This window comes from Temnothorax nylanderi, unplaced genomic scaffold (genome assembly GCF_030848795.1).
Source record: "Temnothorax nylanderi isolate EJ_2023f unplaced genomic scaffold, tnyl_v1.0 TNYL_tig0484_pilon, whole genome shotgun sequence".
NCBI lineage: Eukaryota > Metazoa > Arthropoda > Insecta > Hymenoptera > Formicidae > Temnothorax > Temnothorax nylanderi.
In genome coordinates, this window is record NW_027249546.1 from 82290 (window position 1) to 97104 (window position 14815).

General features: G+C 32.9%; 3 protein-coding genes across 4 annotated transcripts; 2 read left to right on the plus strand and 1 right to left on the minus strand.

Moving 5' to 3' along the window:
- Positions 1–357: 357 nt before the first annotated feature.
- On the plus strand, positions 358–5339 carry LOC139783252 (uncharacterized). Of its 2 annotated transcripts, XM_071722403.1 has the most exons (3): positions 358–879; positions 2451–3303; positions 4556–5339. In XM_071722403.1, coding segments are annotated over exons 1-3 (936 nt in total). In that variant the 5' UTR covers positions 358–798; the 3' UTR covers positions 4558–5339. The 2 variants fall into 2 exon arrangements, with proteins under 2 accessions (XP_071578504.1, XP_071578503.1); XM_071722402.1 differs by lacking the exon at positions 4556–5339 and having other exon boundaries at positions 2451–3859.
- A 512-nt stretch (positions 5340–5851) lies between these two features.
- Positions 5852–9987, plus strand: LOC139783253 (uncharacterized). Its single transcript, XM_071722405.1, has 2 exons — positions 5852–6386; positions 7014–9987. Exons 1-2 carry the CDS (start codon positions 6372–6374, stop codon positions 8097–8099), a joined length of 1101 nt encoding a protein of 366 aa, XP_071578506.1. The 5' UTR covers positions 5852–6371; the 3' UTR covers positions 8100–9987.
- Positions 9988–10527: 540 nt separating this feature from the next.
- LOC139783254 (UPAR/Ly6 domain-containing protein crok) lies at positions 10528–14189 on the minus strand. Its single transcript, XM_071722406.1, has 3 exons — positions 14036–14189; positions 13223–13408; positions 10528–12311 (listed from the first exon to the last, which is right to left on the minus strand). Exons 1-3 carry the CDS (start codon positions 14187–14189, stop codon positions 12094–12096), a joined length of 558 nt encoding a protein of 185 aa, XP_071578507.1. The 3' UTR covers positions 10528–12093.
- Positions 14190–14815: the final 626 nt, after the last annotated feature.

The following is a 14815-nucleotide window of genomic DNA, read 5'->3' on the forward strand; positions in this document are numbered from 1 at the left end:
TAGTTCCTCGATGCTAAAGTAAATCTCAATCAGATTAAAGAATCAGTGAGCTAATTTTTCTATTGAATGTAGCTAAATTATATATAAAGGGTGCATTTCGAGAAATGTATTAATAGTATTGATAATTTATAATTTACATTACATATGCCACGGACTTTCAATACTGTCAGTACATTTTAGAATACAGTCAACAAAAGGATAAGGTTTTTAAACACTTTGTAACAAAAGAAAGCATCGCAGTGGCACAGAAATGACCTGTGGGGCTCGATTCTTGAATTTATTCGCGAGAGAAACGTATGCGCAAATTTTGTTCTTACAGAAACGTTATAAGTTGATTGGTTAAAAGTCAATGCGATAGCCAATCGACTTGCAACTTTTCTGTAAGAACAACATTTGCGCATACGTTTCTCTTGCGAATAAATTCAAGAATCGAGTTCCTGACCTATCCGTGGCGCCCGCGACTCTTCCGGAAGATAGGTGGAGAGGGCACATATCCTAAAAGAGAGAGCCACGTGTTAACATGTAAGTGGCTTTTTCTTAGGATATGTGCCCCTTCCATCTATTTTACGGGTAAACCTGAGGGCCCTGGGGCGCCGGGGCTCGAATCTGATATCGCTGCAGGGGCTGCTTTCATTTGGTTATTCGCGTTACTTCTCATATTATCTTGACATTTATATTCGCAGTAGCTTGGAAACTTGATTTGATAAAGAGGGAAGTAAAAGAAATCAGTTGCCACATCTGTACACGCATTAGTCTAATAATTTCTTCATCTGAACGGTGTTGGAATATTACCGAAGCATGTCGTCTCCAAGGAAACGTAAAATCTTAAGTTCAACTGATCAAGATTCAGCGGAAAAGAAAATACGCATAGAGAAGCAAGTAAGTTCTCGAGTTTTTCTACCAGTTTATTTATCTTTGTTTCTAATAGCGTTTTCGATTTGTTGACTCGACCCTACTCGGGCCAGATCAAAATTTCGGTTTGAAATTTGATTACTCTCTAAACTGACAGAAAGCGTTTCTTTATAACCTTCATCAAAGATTTTTAGCATTATCGTGGCATATTATCATATTTCGTGGCATATTTATCATTATCCTTTTTCTGAACTTTTAATCTGACCCGAGTTGACCCGAGTCGGGTCGAGTCAACAAATCGAAAATGCTATAATTCAGAGACATGTGTGACGTTGAGCAAATTATCTCTAATTGTTTTCCCAAAAATAGTCCTTTTCTCAACTTCGCTGATGAAGCTGATTACGTGTTATTAGGACATTAGAAAACACATAATAAAGCTGGATATAATACACTTAGCGAATAAACAGCGAACGCGAACGTTCAGACATTCGCGTTTGTATTCCTAGATTGTTAGTTCTTTTTTTTTCGGTTGTACCAAACACCAGAATTCGACCACACTGAGAAAAAAAAATCGTTGATTCAAAGAAATATTATTTGATTCAACTAAATGCAGCGGTCACGGGCTGTCAAGCTAACATTTGTTAATTCAACAAATATTATATAAAATAAAATAAAATATTTCTTGATATTACTCACGTATATTTGATTTAAATATATTAATATTTACATTAAACAAATCACACCAACTAAACGAGTTTAGTCAAATTAACAACATTTTTTTCTCAGTGCAGATTCGATGTTTGCGTTCGCTGTTCGTTCGCTAAATGTATACCCTGCAGCTACAGACTTTGTATAAGCGAATCAATACATTCATGATATTTCCCAGTCGACAATTCCATGCATTCTACATAACAAAGAAAATTCATAAACATTCAGACACTTGTCAAAACGGTTTTCTACTAGCATCCGTAATTTGAGTGCAATTAAAAATTATTCCTATTTAAGATAGGACTCTGTTTATATATATGATATGAAAAACGCCTTAAAAATTGGATTTACCTATATATATAGATATGCAGATAAAATAAAAGTTTTTTTCTTAAGTTTAAAGGAGAATTATATATTGTTTAAGACTTAGTTAGACAAGAAAGCAGTTTATTAATAATTCCTGAAATTTGACGCAAAATGACAAAACTTTCAAATATTTATATGAAATCGATCGTGGTCAACAAAAATAGTCGTATTTAAATTTTCTCCAACAATTTGTTTGTTCAACTTTTTTTTGTGATTGTCTGACATAAAATATTATTTTTATTAAAAAGTGATATATTAAATATATATATTACTTTTAATTATACATCTATTACTTTAATTACTTTTAATATATCACTTTTTATAGAACTTCTAAAAAATCGTTATGTGTAGTTTCACTAAAATCAGATATCAAATAGTTCTTATCTATATACATGATGTAGGTATTATTATATGTATATGTTAAGAGATTTGTTTGAAATTATCAGTCTATTTTATTTCAAAGCATAGAGATTTAGGACATTTTGAACATTTTCATTATTCATAAGTAAATCAATTATTTCCAGGTGACTGAAGAGGAAGTTCAGGTTATCTCTACTGACAAGATTATCGCGGAAGAGGCTCGGACAATATCTTCACCATTTTTACCTTCATATATCAAGAGCTGTTCTCAAACACAGATAAAGTCGAAAATTCTTGACCATACATGGAAAATCGATCAATTTTTGCGTTTTTCTAAGATCATACGTACGTTAAAGTCTCCATCGTTTCCAGAAACTGGTCAACACGCGATTCAAATGAGTGTTTTACGTCAGCCTGGTACGACAGGTGTAGTAAACTTTTATATACGTACTAGTAAAGCATTTAACGGTTCATGTACCACTACTGTAATGTATCCGCCTGAAACAGCTTTATCATCAAATTCGATTTTGGGTCGTATATCAGATATGACATTGTTAATTGGAATCTCGACAGCTGAGTTTCAGTTTAATTCTACAGATACGCTTATAATACATTGCAAGTTTGAATGTTTTCATAAAGTGGGAAATAACACTATACATATGCATTTACTTCCATCCTCAACGGCGGTATTGAAAGATATGAAATCTCATGACGACTCAACCCTTGAATTTAAGTCTAGGGAACCAATCAAATTTCTAGTAGGAGGAGAACAGTATGTTGTATCGAGAGAATTGTTGTATGCCACCAACAGTAGTTACTTTAAAGATATGTGTCTCACTCATGAGGAAATAGAAAAAGATATGACAAAGGAATTAGTAACGGACAATGAGGTAGAATCTTTTAAACAGATTTTATTATATATTATAACTGGTTCAGTAGATCAGTGTGATTATGACATGCTTAAGAAATTGTTAACTACAGCTGATAAATATGATGTACCGGATTTAAAATTAACGTGTGAGCATTATTTGCTACGCTATATTACGATTAAAAATGCTTTGGAACTTATACAACTTGCATTTTTATGTAACGCAAAATTTTTGGAAACGCATTCGGCAAATTTTATTCAGGTTCATATAAAAGAAATCATGAATACTAAAATAATAAAACATGATAAAGATATTTTTTTAATTTAATTAGTAAACATTTTCTTCTTTCCTATAAATATGACTTTCAATTTTGACATATGTAAGATTTTACATGCAAATAAGTATTAATATGGATTAAAAGTAATTCGTTATTTAATTAGGTTTAGATGTACGATTGCAACTATTATTAATTATGCTTAATGTAGTTTAGTTATATAAAGTATCTCAAGTCTACAGGTTGATCTAAAACAAAAGGAAATGAAAAATATAAGAATCCTTACAAACCTATGTTATGTGTAAATGTTTTATTTATTTTTATCAGTACTATATATCTTATTAAATATCTTATTAAAATTGCCAATTGTTCTGTAGATCATCCTGTGTATACATATTATAGTGTCAGACTCTTTAGCAACTATACCTTCTTCAACGCCCTTACGGAAAGCAAATTATATTTCATTTTAACTTTATTTTTGTTTTTAATGTTTGTCAGAATTATACGTTTTTACTATTTTTATTAATTAGGGTTCAATAAAATGCGATTAAATTAAAACAGTGTAATTCACATTTATTGCTTAATAAACATATGTATATAAAGAAAAAAATCGGTTATTGAACATGTCATTGAATGTATAATGTCGGATCTGTGTCAGGTAAAGCAAGAATTCAATGTATTCTATATAATAAAGAAGGTAATTCGTGATATACAGATATACACCTCATCAAACCCATTTGTTCGTTCATTATTTTGCTAGCATATTTTAGCAATTAACAGTTATTATTGCATAAATGAGGTAGTCGGTACTGATTAATTATTACGATAAAACTTGACTGCGCGAAATTTAATAAAAAATATTCAAATATTCTGAAGTTATAATCTCATTGTGAAAATAGTCGTGAGTTATAAAAGTTCTTTATGTAGATCTAGTATTAGTTTCTCGTTGCATCCAATTATCTTTATATCTACTAATGTAACTCAATCATAATGAAGAATCGTTAAGCTAATTTTTCTGCTGAACGTAGCTTATATAAAGGGTGCATTTCGAGAAATTAACAGTATTGATGATCCATAATTTACGTTATATATGCTACAAACTTTCAGTACTGTCAGTACATTTTAGAATGCAATCAACAAAAGGTTTCTAAATACTTCGTAACAAAAGAGAGCATCAGTGGCACAGAGATGCCTGACCTAATCCGTGGCGCCCGCGGCTCATCCGGAGACCAGAAGATAGGTAAAGGGCACATATCCTAAGAAAGGGCCATGTATGCATGTATTAACTATTAAGGGGTTATACTACCTTGGCGCACTGAATAATGAACCCTTCTTTGGGAATTTTTTTCTCGAAAACTACTCAATGGATTAAAATGAAATTTTGAGACTTTATTATACATGTATTAAGGTATACAAAAATAATTTTTATTTAAATTTAAGATACAAAATGGCGTCGTGGCACTAGGTAACTTGAACACATGTTTTGTCCGAGGAGGAAATCTGCGTACACTGTAGAAGTCTCTGTACACCACCTATAGCAAAAAAAAATTTTTTCCTTAATCTACATTAGTTTTTCATTCGAAGTACGTAGGATTATAATTTTATTTTGAAAATTCGCGAATTGACATCAGTTTTAATTTTGTTTTTTCATTTTTGGGTAAAGAATCGACCTTAAATTGTTTATTGCAAATGTAATTATTTATCAATCTTAAAAACCTTACGTACTTCGATGGATAATCTGTCTAAGAAGCTACAGTTAAAATTTCAAGTCAATCCAATAAAAATTGAGCGAGCTACGATGTACGCAAATTTGAAAAACGTGGTTTCGAGAAAAACGCGTTTAAAGTTTCAAAACGTATTTACTATATGAAATATTCAAAATATAGGCTTGCCAATTTTTTTACCTTTAATCTGCTATCCCAGCACCGTATAACTGCCCTTCCAAGCATGTATTTTTCTCTTCAGCCTTTTTTCTAAGCGACGTAATGTCTTTCCGAGCGCTTTTCCGATTTTTCGATGCTGAGCGGTTTGCGGCTGTAACTCGACGTTGATCAACTTCCATGGAAAAATGGTATAATTCTGAGTTAATCTTCAGTTGAAGCATGCTCATAACATCTAACAGTCCTCGAAAACCACAATTGTATGATATTACAGCGATGTTTGTAGCAATGTCAATCACTCTTTTGCCGCTGGATATCGCTTTCGGCGCTATTGACCAAACGACGGCATTTAAACTTTTATTGACATTTTATAACTGATTTATACCGGCAAAAACTACCAACAGAGCTGTAATACACTTAAAATGCTGCGCGCAGCAAAGCGGCTTTTTCAAACGTTTCGGAGCGCTCAAAGGCGTCTCGGAAAAAAAATATTGTTGTCTATTTCACGGGTGGCCCCGGAACTCGAATCTAGCTATCTAGAGTATCTAGCTAATCTATAGCATCGCTGCGATCGCCGCCTTCATTTGTTCATTCGCATTGTTTCCCGCCATTCGCTCAACGTGCGCGGACCAGTTCGGACGTGTTTTGTCCGGAACAAAAAAATTTTTTTAAGTGCTGCGACTGTTACTGTCTGCATTGATTCACACTCAAACTTTGTAATTTCCATTTAGACTTTGCCACGCTAACGGTGATCTAGACTTTGTTAATCAAACAGGGGAATATCTGGCCGTATTGTCCGCCGTTCGGCGGCAGGAGCCAAAAAATTTAAGAAGAAGAAGAAGAAGAAGCATTGTTTCTCGTATCAGCTTGACGTTATACGTTACACGCGTTTAGCTTGGAATCTTGGTTCGCTAAGGAGAATTAAAAGAAAATCACTTGCCACATCTGTACACGCTACACACGCAAGTCTAATTGCTTCATCTGGCTGGTGTTGGAGATTAGAGAAACGCAAGATCTTAAGTTCGCGACTGATCCAGATTAGCGAAGAAGCAAATACGTAAAATGGAAGAGAAGCATGTAAGTTCTTAACGGTTCTTTTCTTCTTTTCTCAACTTCGTTGATTACGTGTTTTTAGGGCGTTAAAAGGCGCATAAGATTTGTATGAGTAGACGAATCGATACATTCATGGTTTCCTAAAGCGACAATTACATACAGTCTACATAACAAAGAAAATACATAAACGTATTCATACATCTATACCTATCAAATCTATTTTCTACTAGCAATGTGTAATTTAAATGCAATTAAAAACTATTAATGCAAAAAGTCTTGAAACGAATCTGTTACCTGTATCAGAATCAAGGTAGAACTCTGTTTATGCAAGAAAACAGTTTACTAATAATTCTTGAAATTTGATGCAAAATTATGACAAAACTTTCATATATTTATGAAATCTATTGTGTAAAAATGATATATAAAATATATAGGATGTCTCAAAAATCGCTATAAACTTTTATTAAAATCAGATTTCAAATAGTTGTTTGTATGTACATGCATCATTGCTTAGATGATCTAAGCATTATTATACATGTTAGGGTATTTGGTTGAAATTCTCACAATCTATTTTATTAAAAAGCATATGAGACTTGGAAAATTTTAATGTTGATCATTTTCATAATTTGTAAATAAATCAATTATTTCCAGATTTCTGACGAAGCAGCTCAGGATATCTCTGATTCTGAGACTATCCCGGAAAAGGAGCAGACGATATTTTCATCATTCTTACCTTCGTATATCAAGAGCTGTTCTCAAACACAGATAAAGTCGACTATACTTGATCATACATGGAAAATTGATCAATTTTTGCGTTTTTCTAAGATCACGAATACGATAAAGTCTCCAGCGTTTCCAGAAACAGGTGAATACATGATTCAAATGAATGTTTTTCGTCAAGCTGGTTCGCTGAAAAGTTTACATTTTTATATACGTACTGGTAAGACATTTAACGGTTCATGTGCCACCACTATAATGTTGCCGCCTGAAACAGCTTTATTATCAAATTCCATTTTGGGTCGTATAACGGATATGACATTGTTAATTGGAATCTCGACATCTAAGTTTCAGTTTATTTCTGCAGATACGCTTATAATACATTGCAAGTTGGAGAATTTACATAAAGTGACAAATAACGTTATACATATGAATTTACAACCATCCACAACGGTGTTGAAAGAGATGAAATCTCTTGGAGATTCAACTCTTAAATTTGAGTCTAATTGTAAGATTAAGAAACCAATCAGATTTAAAGTAGGAGAAGAACAGTATATTATATCAAGAAAATTGTTGTACGCCACCAACAGTCGTTACTTTAAAGATATCTGTCTTACATATGAGGGAACAGAAAAAGATATGACAAATGAATTGACGAATAATGAGTTATTAACTTTTAAACAGATTTTAGTATTTATTTTAACTGGCTCAGTAAATCAGAATGATTATGACATGCTTAAAAAATTATTAACAGCAGCTGATAAATATGATGTGCCAATTTTAAAATTTATGTGTGAACATTATTTGTTACGTTATATTACGATTAAAAATTCTTTAGAACTTATGCAGTTTGCGCTTTTGTGTAATGCAAAATTTTTAGGAATGCATTCGTCAAAGTTTATTCAGTTTTATATGAAAGAAATTATGAATTATGAAGAACTTAAGAATCGATCGCAATCAATAAATTTTTTAGATTATGGAAAAAAATTCAGAGAAGAGATAAAGCAAATTCAGAGATAAAGTAGAAAGTGAAGGAAAAGACTCACTTGACAGTTGTTTTCGTCATCACTTATGATAGATGAAATATTTACATTGGCTGATATCTGATTTATATAATATTGCAGTCTTAAATGTAAATTCATTGAACATGATAGATATTTTTTTATTTAATTAGTGAACATGTTTTCTTTTTTCTTCAAATATATTATAACTTTTAATTTTTATACATGTAAGAATTTATATGCAAGTAAGTTATATAATACGAGTTAAAAGTAACTCTGTGATTTGAGTTTAGTTTGTACGAATGAAATTATTGTTAAGTAATTATACTTAATACAGTTCAGTTATAATTTTCTTAAGTCTACATGTTGAGCTACGGCCAAAGCAAATAAAAATGTTAATCAGAGTTTTAATGTCAGAATCTTTAGCAATTGCCTTTTTTAACGAAACAACGAGTTGTTTTTGATGAATTTTAAATTGGTTTTTGTTTTTCAATGTTTATAACGCAATTGTACGTTTTTTGATATAGTAATTAATTTAAGTGTCTGTAAAATGCGCTTAAATTAAAATAGTATATAATTCGTAATTATTCTTCAATTTATGCGGATAAAGGAATAAATAAACTTGTATTTCATTATTTATTTATTTCTCTATCAGTTTTTTTATCTCTATTTCTAATTCAGAAACATATGATGTTGAACAAACTTATATATATATATATATACCTATATATATCATTACATTTCTAAAGTTTTATTCGTAAAAAAATCTCGTTATTTGTCTCAATTCTAAAAAAAAATTTTGTCTCAAGTATTAACAGATAATGATTCCGGTATTCATGTTAAACATGTTCTATGCGTTGGTTGCGAGACACCCGATACAATCTAAGTCGATCTCAGAAGGGAAGCATCGTTCTTTGGTGTAAACCTTCGTGGAAACCTTCCGGTGTTGTGTTGGGACGGGAAAGGGATCGGTGCGTAATAAGACCTTTCCCAAGTATTATCAACCAGCAACGCTGTTGCTGTTGCTGCTTTAACGCTCCGGCGACGACGATCTTAATTATCGCACGGCACCCCGAATAACGAGGGTTGGCACGTGGTGACGTAATGTACGAGAAGGGCCTAAATAGCCGAGACTATTGTTGTACGTACAACGCGTACGTCGGATCTGTTGAGGCATTAATAGTCTCGCGTGACGTAATTAACTCGGGGTCGACGAATTTCCGGCATTACGTGGTGACGTACGTTCAAAAGGGTGTCCTCAGGCTCATGTTTGGTACCAGAAGTAGGGTATCCACATTGAGCCTGAGGGCTCAGTCGGGCGCAACTCTTCCTTACGAAAGTTCGGCCCGAGGACCGTTTATTTACGCACAATGTGCGTAATTTAACGCGCGTGTCGGTGATGTGTGATGGATAAGATGTAGGTATAATGTACGGCGTATCCCCGATGCGCTTTGTTCCTCGGATATTACGAAAGGAAATCCCTTATATAGATATTATAAATATCAATCATCTTTTTGAACGAGACAATGTTTAATCTTCATGCTGTTATATTAAACGTTTCCAACAAACGTTTCTTTTAACAATGAACGTCATAGAGGTAATAAGGAAGAATTAAATATGATTTACAAATAATAGTTTATGCAAATTGAAAAAACCTAACAATACATTTTACTTTATACCTTTAGATTTATTAATTTCATATCATAGAAATAGATTAATTTTTATTATTCTAAATAAAAAAATATAATCTTTACATATTATATAGTTAATCAATTATTGTATTTCTTTATGAATTTTTGAATATTCCCGGATTTTTAAAGAGAAATATTCTTCAAAAGTCATTAATTATACGGCTATGAATCGAGTAAAATAAAAGTGTGTAAAAATAGAAGCATTAGATAAGCATGCATCATAAATCTAGATAAGAAAGGATGGTTTTAATCAGTTGTGGCGTTAAACGCGGCTGTAATAGCGTAAGTTGCACTTAAGCAGGCGTAAATAGTTTAGCAAATGAGAATTTCGCGCAGATGCGATCAGCACCGCCGCGGAAAACATTAATCTCCCGGCTCGCGAGGCGTGTTTTCTTCTCGGGGCCGCCACAAAAAGTCAGTCAAGTCGAGAGACAAAAGTAGGTTTCATTTTCGCCGTGTTTTTCCACCCCGTTAATGTTACCGCGTGCGACGTGGGCGAGCACATCTAATGGCTTCTCAAAGATTCACGACCGCACAAAAAGCTGCGAAAAGGAACTGAGAGGGGAAAAAACGAAATAAAGCAGCTCTATAAGCAACGCGTTCGGTTGCAAAAATGCGTGTCTGAGTTTTCTTATTAACTAAGTACGTTTTGAATACTGATACTCGGATATTCTTCTTGTCACTGACTTCGGTTCTTATCTAATAAAAGTTTCATTGTAAGATTATGTATCCTTAATATGTAGATTCATTTACGTGTTTCTTTTTTCTATTACTTTATTTATACGTAATAAAGTATACAATTAAATTAAACAGTAAATCTGTTCTTTTTAAATTATGCATATACATAGAAAAATATAAAATGCTTTAAAAATTTAAAAATTGCGATAAATAAGTCGCGGGATTTAAAGCGACGATGTGTAAAGCGACTAAGCAACATGTGAAAAAATGATATGAGAATATTTATTTATTTAACAGAGATTAATTAAACTGCACAATTGAAAATTATAGCATACAATTTCAATCCCAATCGAAATTGTAGATTCTCCAAAGTTTAAGTTGTTTAAGAGTTAGTTTTTTGTAATACTGATGTATTGTGTAAAATACATGTAACATATACTTAACTCATCGTTGCTCTAAATCCAGTATTTCACATAATTGACACGCTAGTCTAAATAGATTATCGAAAGCGATTGAACACTATCTCTGTATATAAAGGCACTTTTAATAAAATTAATTTTAATAAAATTCATTTTAATAGACTTTAAAAGACTTTTAAATTTCTCGAGAATAAATATATGCCATCTCGCCGAAACAGTTAGATACTTAAAGCAACAGGTTTGTCTCACTATTGTTCTGAATATTTTAAACTTACTTCACACTTATCTCGAAAAGTAACAAACGGATCTATCGTCTTAAAATTTAATCAGCTTCTGTGATTAGTCCTTTTTAAAATTACATTTAGTAAATTAGTCGTTTTATAGCTTAATTAGAGTTTCATTGAATAATATATAACGTTTCTTAGACACGTTAAACGGACGGATAGATATAGAAATGCATATATCTTAGACTATTTACATAAAGGAGAATTCCGGATATGCTTTTTAGATTAGCATACGGTATATGGACGGATATATAATTTAACGTATTTACAAGCTGGCTCATTAAAGTGGAACCAGAGTATACTCTTTGGCAACTTCGGAGTTGATTTTTTTCTAACGATAGTTTAACGACCGTTATAAGAATTGCATATTAAACACTAAAAATTCTAGAAAGCAACATTCTTTAAAAATAGTATAAGCGAGATTTCTCGCTTTTGAATTATTTTAATGTATTTTGAATATAAATTGAACATAGAGATATGAATAATGTTGATGGTGGTTTCACGGGAAGTCACAGTTTTGCTGAAATATATAAAAATTAGGTCAAATACAGATCTGAAAATAATTACGTTGGACTATCTCAAAATAATTATGTGGACGTTCAAGGTGATAATACTGCAAACAATTTTGACCTTTTAGCTCGTCTAATATAATTATTTAGACGGTCCAACGTGATTATTTTCAGATCTGTATCTGGCCTAAATTTCAAATATTCTAGCAAAATTATTCTGTCCGTATTCTAATCAAAATTTTGCTAAGAAGAAAATCAACTCCGAAATTCCTCGAAAAAACATCTGTGCCATTCTTTGCTCGCTCACGTTAGCTAAAATCTAAACTTCTCTCATTTCCTACAACAAAACCTCCAACATCTATTCTTTCTAGTCGCCAATATTTATCTCGTCGTTTTCGTCTCTCGAAAACTCGAGAACTCTGAAAATTTGTTTTACTTGAAACAAGATAGCGTAACAATGGCGCCGCACGTCGTGAGGAGCAGCGTGGTAAGGGACATCAGACTGGATGCCGCGTTGCAGGCGTCCTCGGAGCAGTAGCATTCCTGCCAGTAAACGCCGTTCTCGTGTACGCCCCAGTTACAGACCCCCGTGACCCCGGTACTGGCGACAGAAGCGCATCGCCGGATCACCTGTCGCCACCTGCCATCCCCTTGAACATCACCGATTAATTAATTAATTACGCACTCCACGCGCAATATACGCAACACGGCATTCGATGCTGCACATATGCGCATATAACGTATGTCAGCTAATGCATTCGATCGGTCATGTTTTCTCATAAAGCGCGTTTATTTCATAATTTCATTGTGGAAGATTAAATTAAAAGCTGTGTTTTTCTAACACGAGATTTCTCTCTATTCGAAAATAAATTTGTGGGTATTAGATCTAATTTTTTGACTTGTTATTCAAGATAAGATAATCATCTTCGTCTCTGTATTGCGATTTGCGCTTTTATTTATTGTATATTGCGTAAATATGACACGCGTAGAATTTAATACAAAAGAATACTTCTCTTATATATTGTAGTTCTTACTTTATAAAAAATTATTTTCATAACTCCAAATATTTTTAATTTTTTATAATTCTGTAAGTTTCTTTAATTGACACATATTTTAAAGAACTTGATTTATTTAATATAAATCATATTTAATTTAATTTAAATTTTTAAACACATAACTTACAATCACATCAATAAAATAAATTGCGTCCTTTTCTTTAATGAAAGAAACTTTTAAATTAATTAATTAATTAAAAATCGAAATGGTTTGGATGCATCGACAATAATAAATACAACTAATTGAGAAAAATAATTGAGGCCATTGATAGAATAGGCTGTGCCTTTTTTCTGTAAATCGACTGAATTTTATATATATAATAATATCTGAGTCGATTTTCGATTGAGAGACGAGACACGTAAGCCTATGTGCCCTTTTTCCATCAATGGCCTTAATTCCAATTATATTTCATTTGTTATAGAACCTAAAAATGAGTCACAATACTAAAATATTTCTTTCTTTTTGACTACACAATACTAAATATTATTTTAATAGGTATACTTACAGATGAAACCACGCGGGCTTTGCTCAGTGTATTTAACACAAAATGTGCCAGGCATGTGTGACTCCTCGCTGTTACATTCGATAGGCACATTCCTCTCTTTGTCGAATTTCGTGTAGGCCCCACAAAGGTCCTCCTTGTCCGGATCAGTGTCGGAGCTGCATTGGTAACAGCGTATTGCTTTAGTACCTGCGCATTCCAAAACAACGTAACAGCGTTAACCGTATGTTCGAGTTAACCTGAAGTATCTAATTAAAGTAATTAATTAAAGCAGAACTGTTGATTAATCTGAAGAATTACCAGTCCGCAGTAAACTAATCATATGTGGAATATTATGATTGGAGTAATTGATGGAAACCTCAATTCCTAACCTAGAAATTATTAATACAGAGAAAATGTTTCTATATTACGTTTTTAATCTCTTTTCTACAGTTTTGCAGAGAAACGCTGAATTTACTTTGTTGTCATTCCATTTCTACTTTTAACTATATCTGTGATAAATTATATTTCTCAGGAAATGTAAATATTTTTATATTTATGTCCCCCATTGTGCGTATATTATTTATTACATTATTATATTCTCTAAAAAGATATTCGAATGACATCCAAATATCCTCGAATAAGTCTACAGATGATTAAAATAATTGAAGGATCATATGAAGTCGTTGAAAAATTTTCACGCCCATCAGTAAACAACCAAGAATGGGTCATAGGTTTGTTTCCAAAATGGCGATCGCAGGTGGTATTTGTGCCGAAGTACTTTAAGCACGTTTTTCCTTCGATTTATCCTCAGGATCTTCGTTTGGGAAGTCTCACCTGTCGTGGCAAAGAACAACAGCACGCACAACACAATCGTGATATCCTTGCGCATCATCGTTACGTCGCTCTCTCGGTTTTTCTTTTCGGAGCAATTGACGCGAGCAATTGACGCGCGTGTTCCACCGCACTGCACGTACGCACCTGACGTCATTCATTGGGCGTAACTGCTATAAGATAAGTCGACGATCTCCCTCTCTTGACCCACGATCCCCTCCCTTAGACCTCCTGCCAACAACGGATCGTGATGCGCAAAGACCCCGAGTCTATATAATGATTCGCAGTGCCCTTTCGGAGTAATCTTCAAAGTTTCAGCTTTTAATAGAAGTTTAATTCCAACGGGATTTATAACTTTCAGTTATTCTCGGTTGATCTCACATAAATTATAATTTGGTTTTTGAATTGAATCAATCCCGATGAAATATACAGCCTTGGCCAAAATTGTTAGACACTCTTATAATGCTGTACAGAATCTAATACCAGGAAAGACTTCTATTGTTTAAAAATTGTCTACTGAAGCGTTCATTATTATGAACGTATTTATGCGTTTATATTTTTATTTCTTTCAAAAATGTTATTTTGAAAAAACTTCATTTGAATAGGGTGCCTAATAATTTTGACCAAGGCTGTATAATCGATTATAATGAAGGGAGAATTGTCTTCTGGCTCTTATTAAAGAAAGAAATGTGGTAAGAGAGGAATATTTTATGGAAGATCGCAACTAACGAAGCTCGTTAAAGCAGTGAGCCAAGAATGTCGCCATTCGCTAGGCTAAAGTTT

Coding starts and splice junctions, on each gene's coding strand:
- LOC139783252 (XM_071722402.1), top strand. CDS start 799: ATGTCGTCTCCAAGGAAACGTAAAATCTTAAGTTCAACTGATCAAGAT. Junction 880..2,450: donor AAATACGCATAGAGAAGCAA/GTAAGTTCTCGA, acceptor AATTATTTCCAG/GTGACTGAAGAGGAAGTTCA.
- LOC139783254 (XM_071722406.1), bottom strand. CDS start 14,189: ATGACGTCAGGTGCGTACGTGCAGTGCGGTGGAACACGCGCGTCAATT. Junction 13,409..14,035: donor GTTGTTCTTTGCCACGACAG/GTGAGACTTCCC, acceptor TGGAATGCGCAG/GTACTAAAGCAATACGCTGT. Junction 12,312..13,222: donor AAGCCCGCGTGGTTTCATCT/GTAAGTATACCT, acceptor GTGATGTTCAAG/GGGATGGCAGGTGGCGACAG.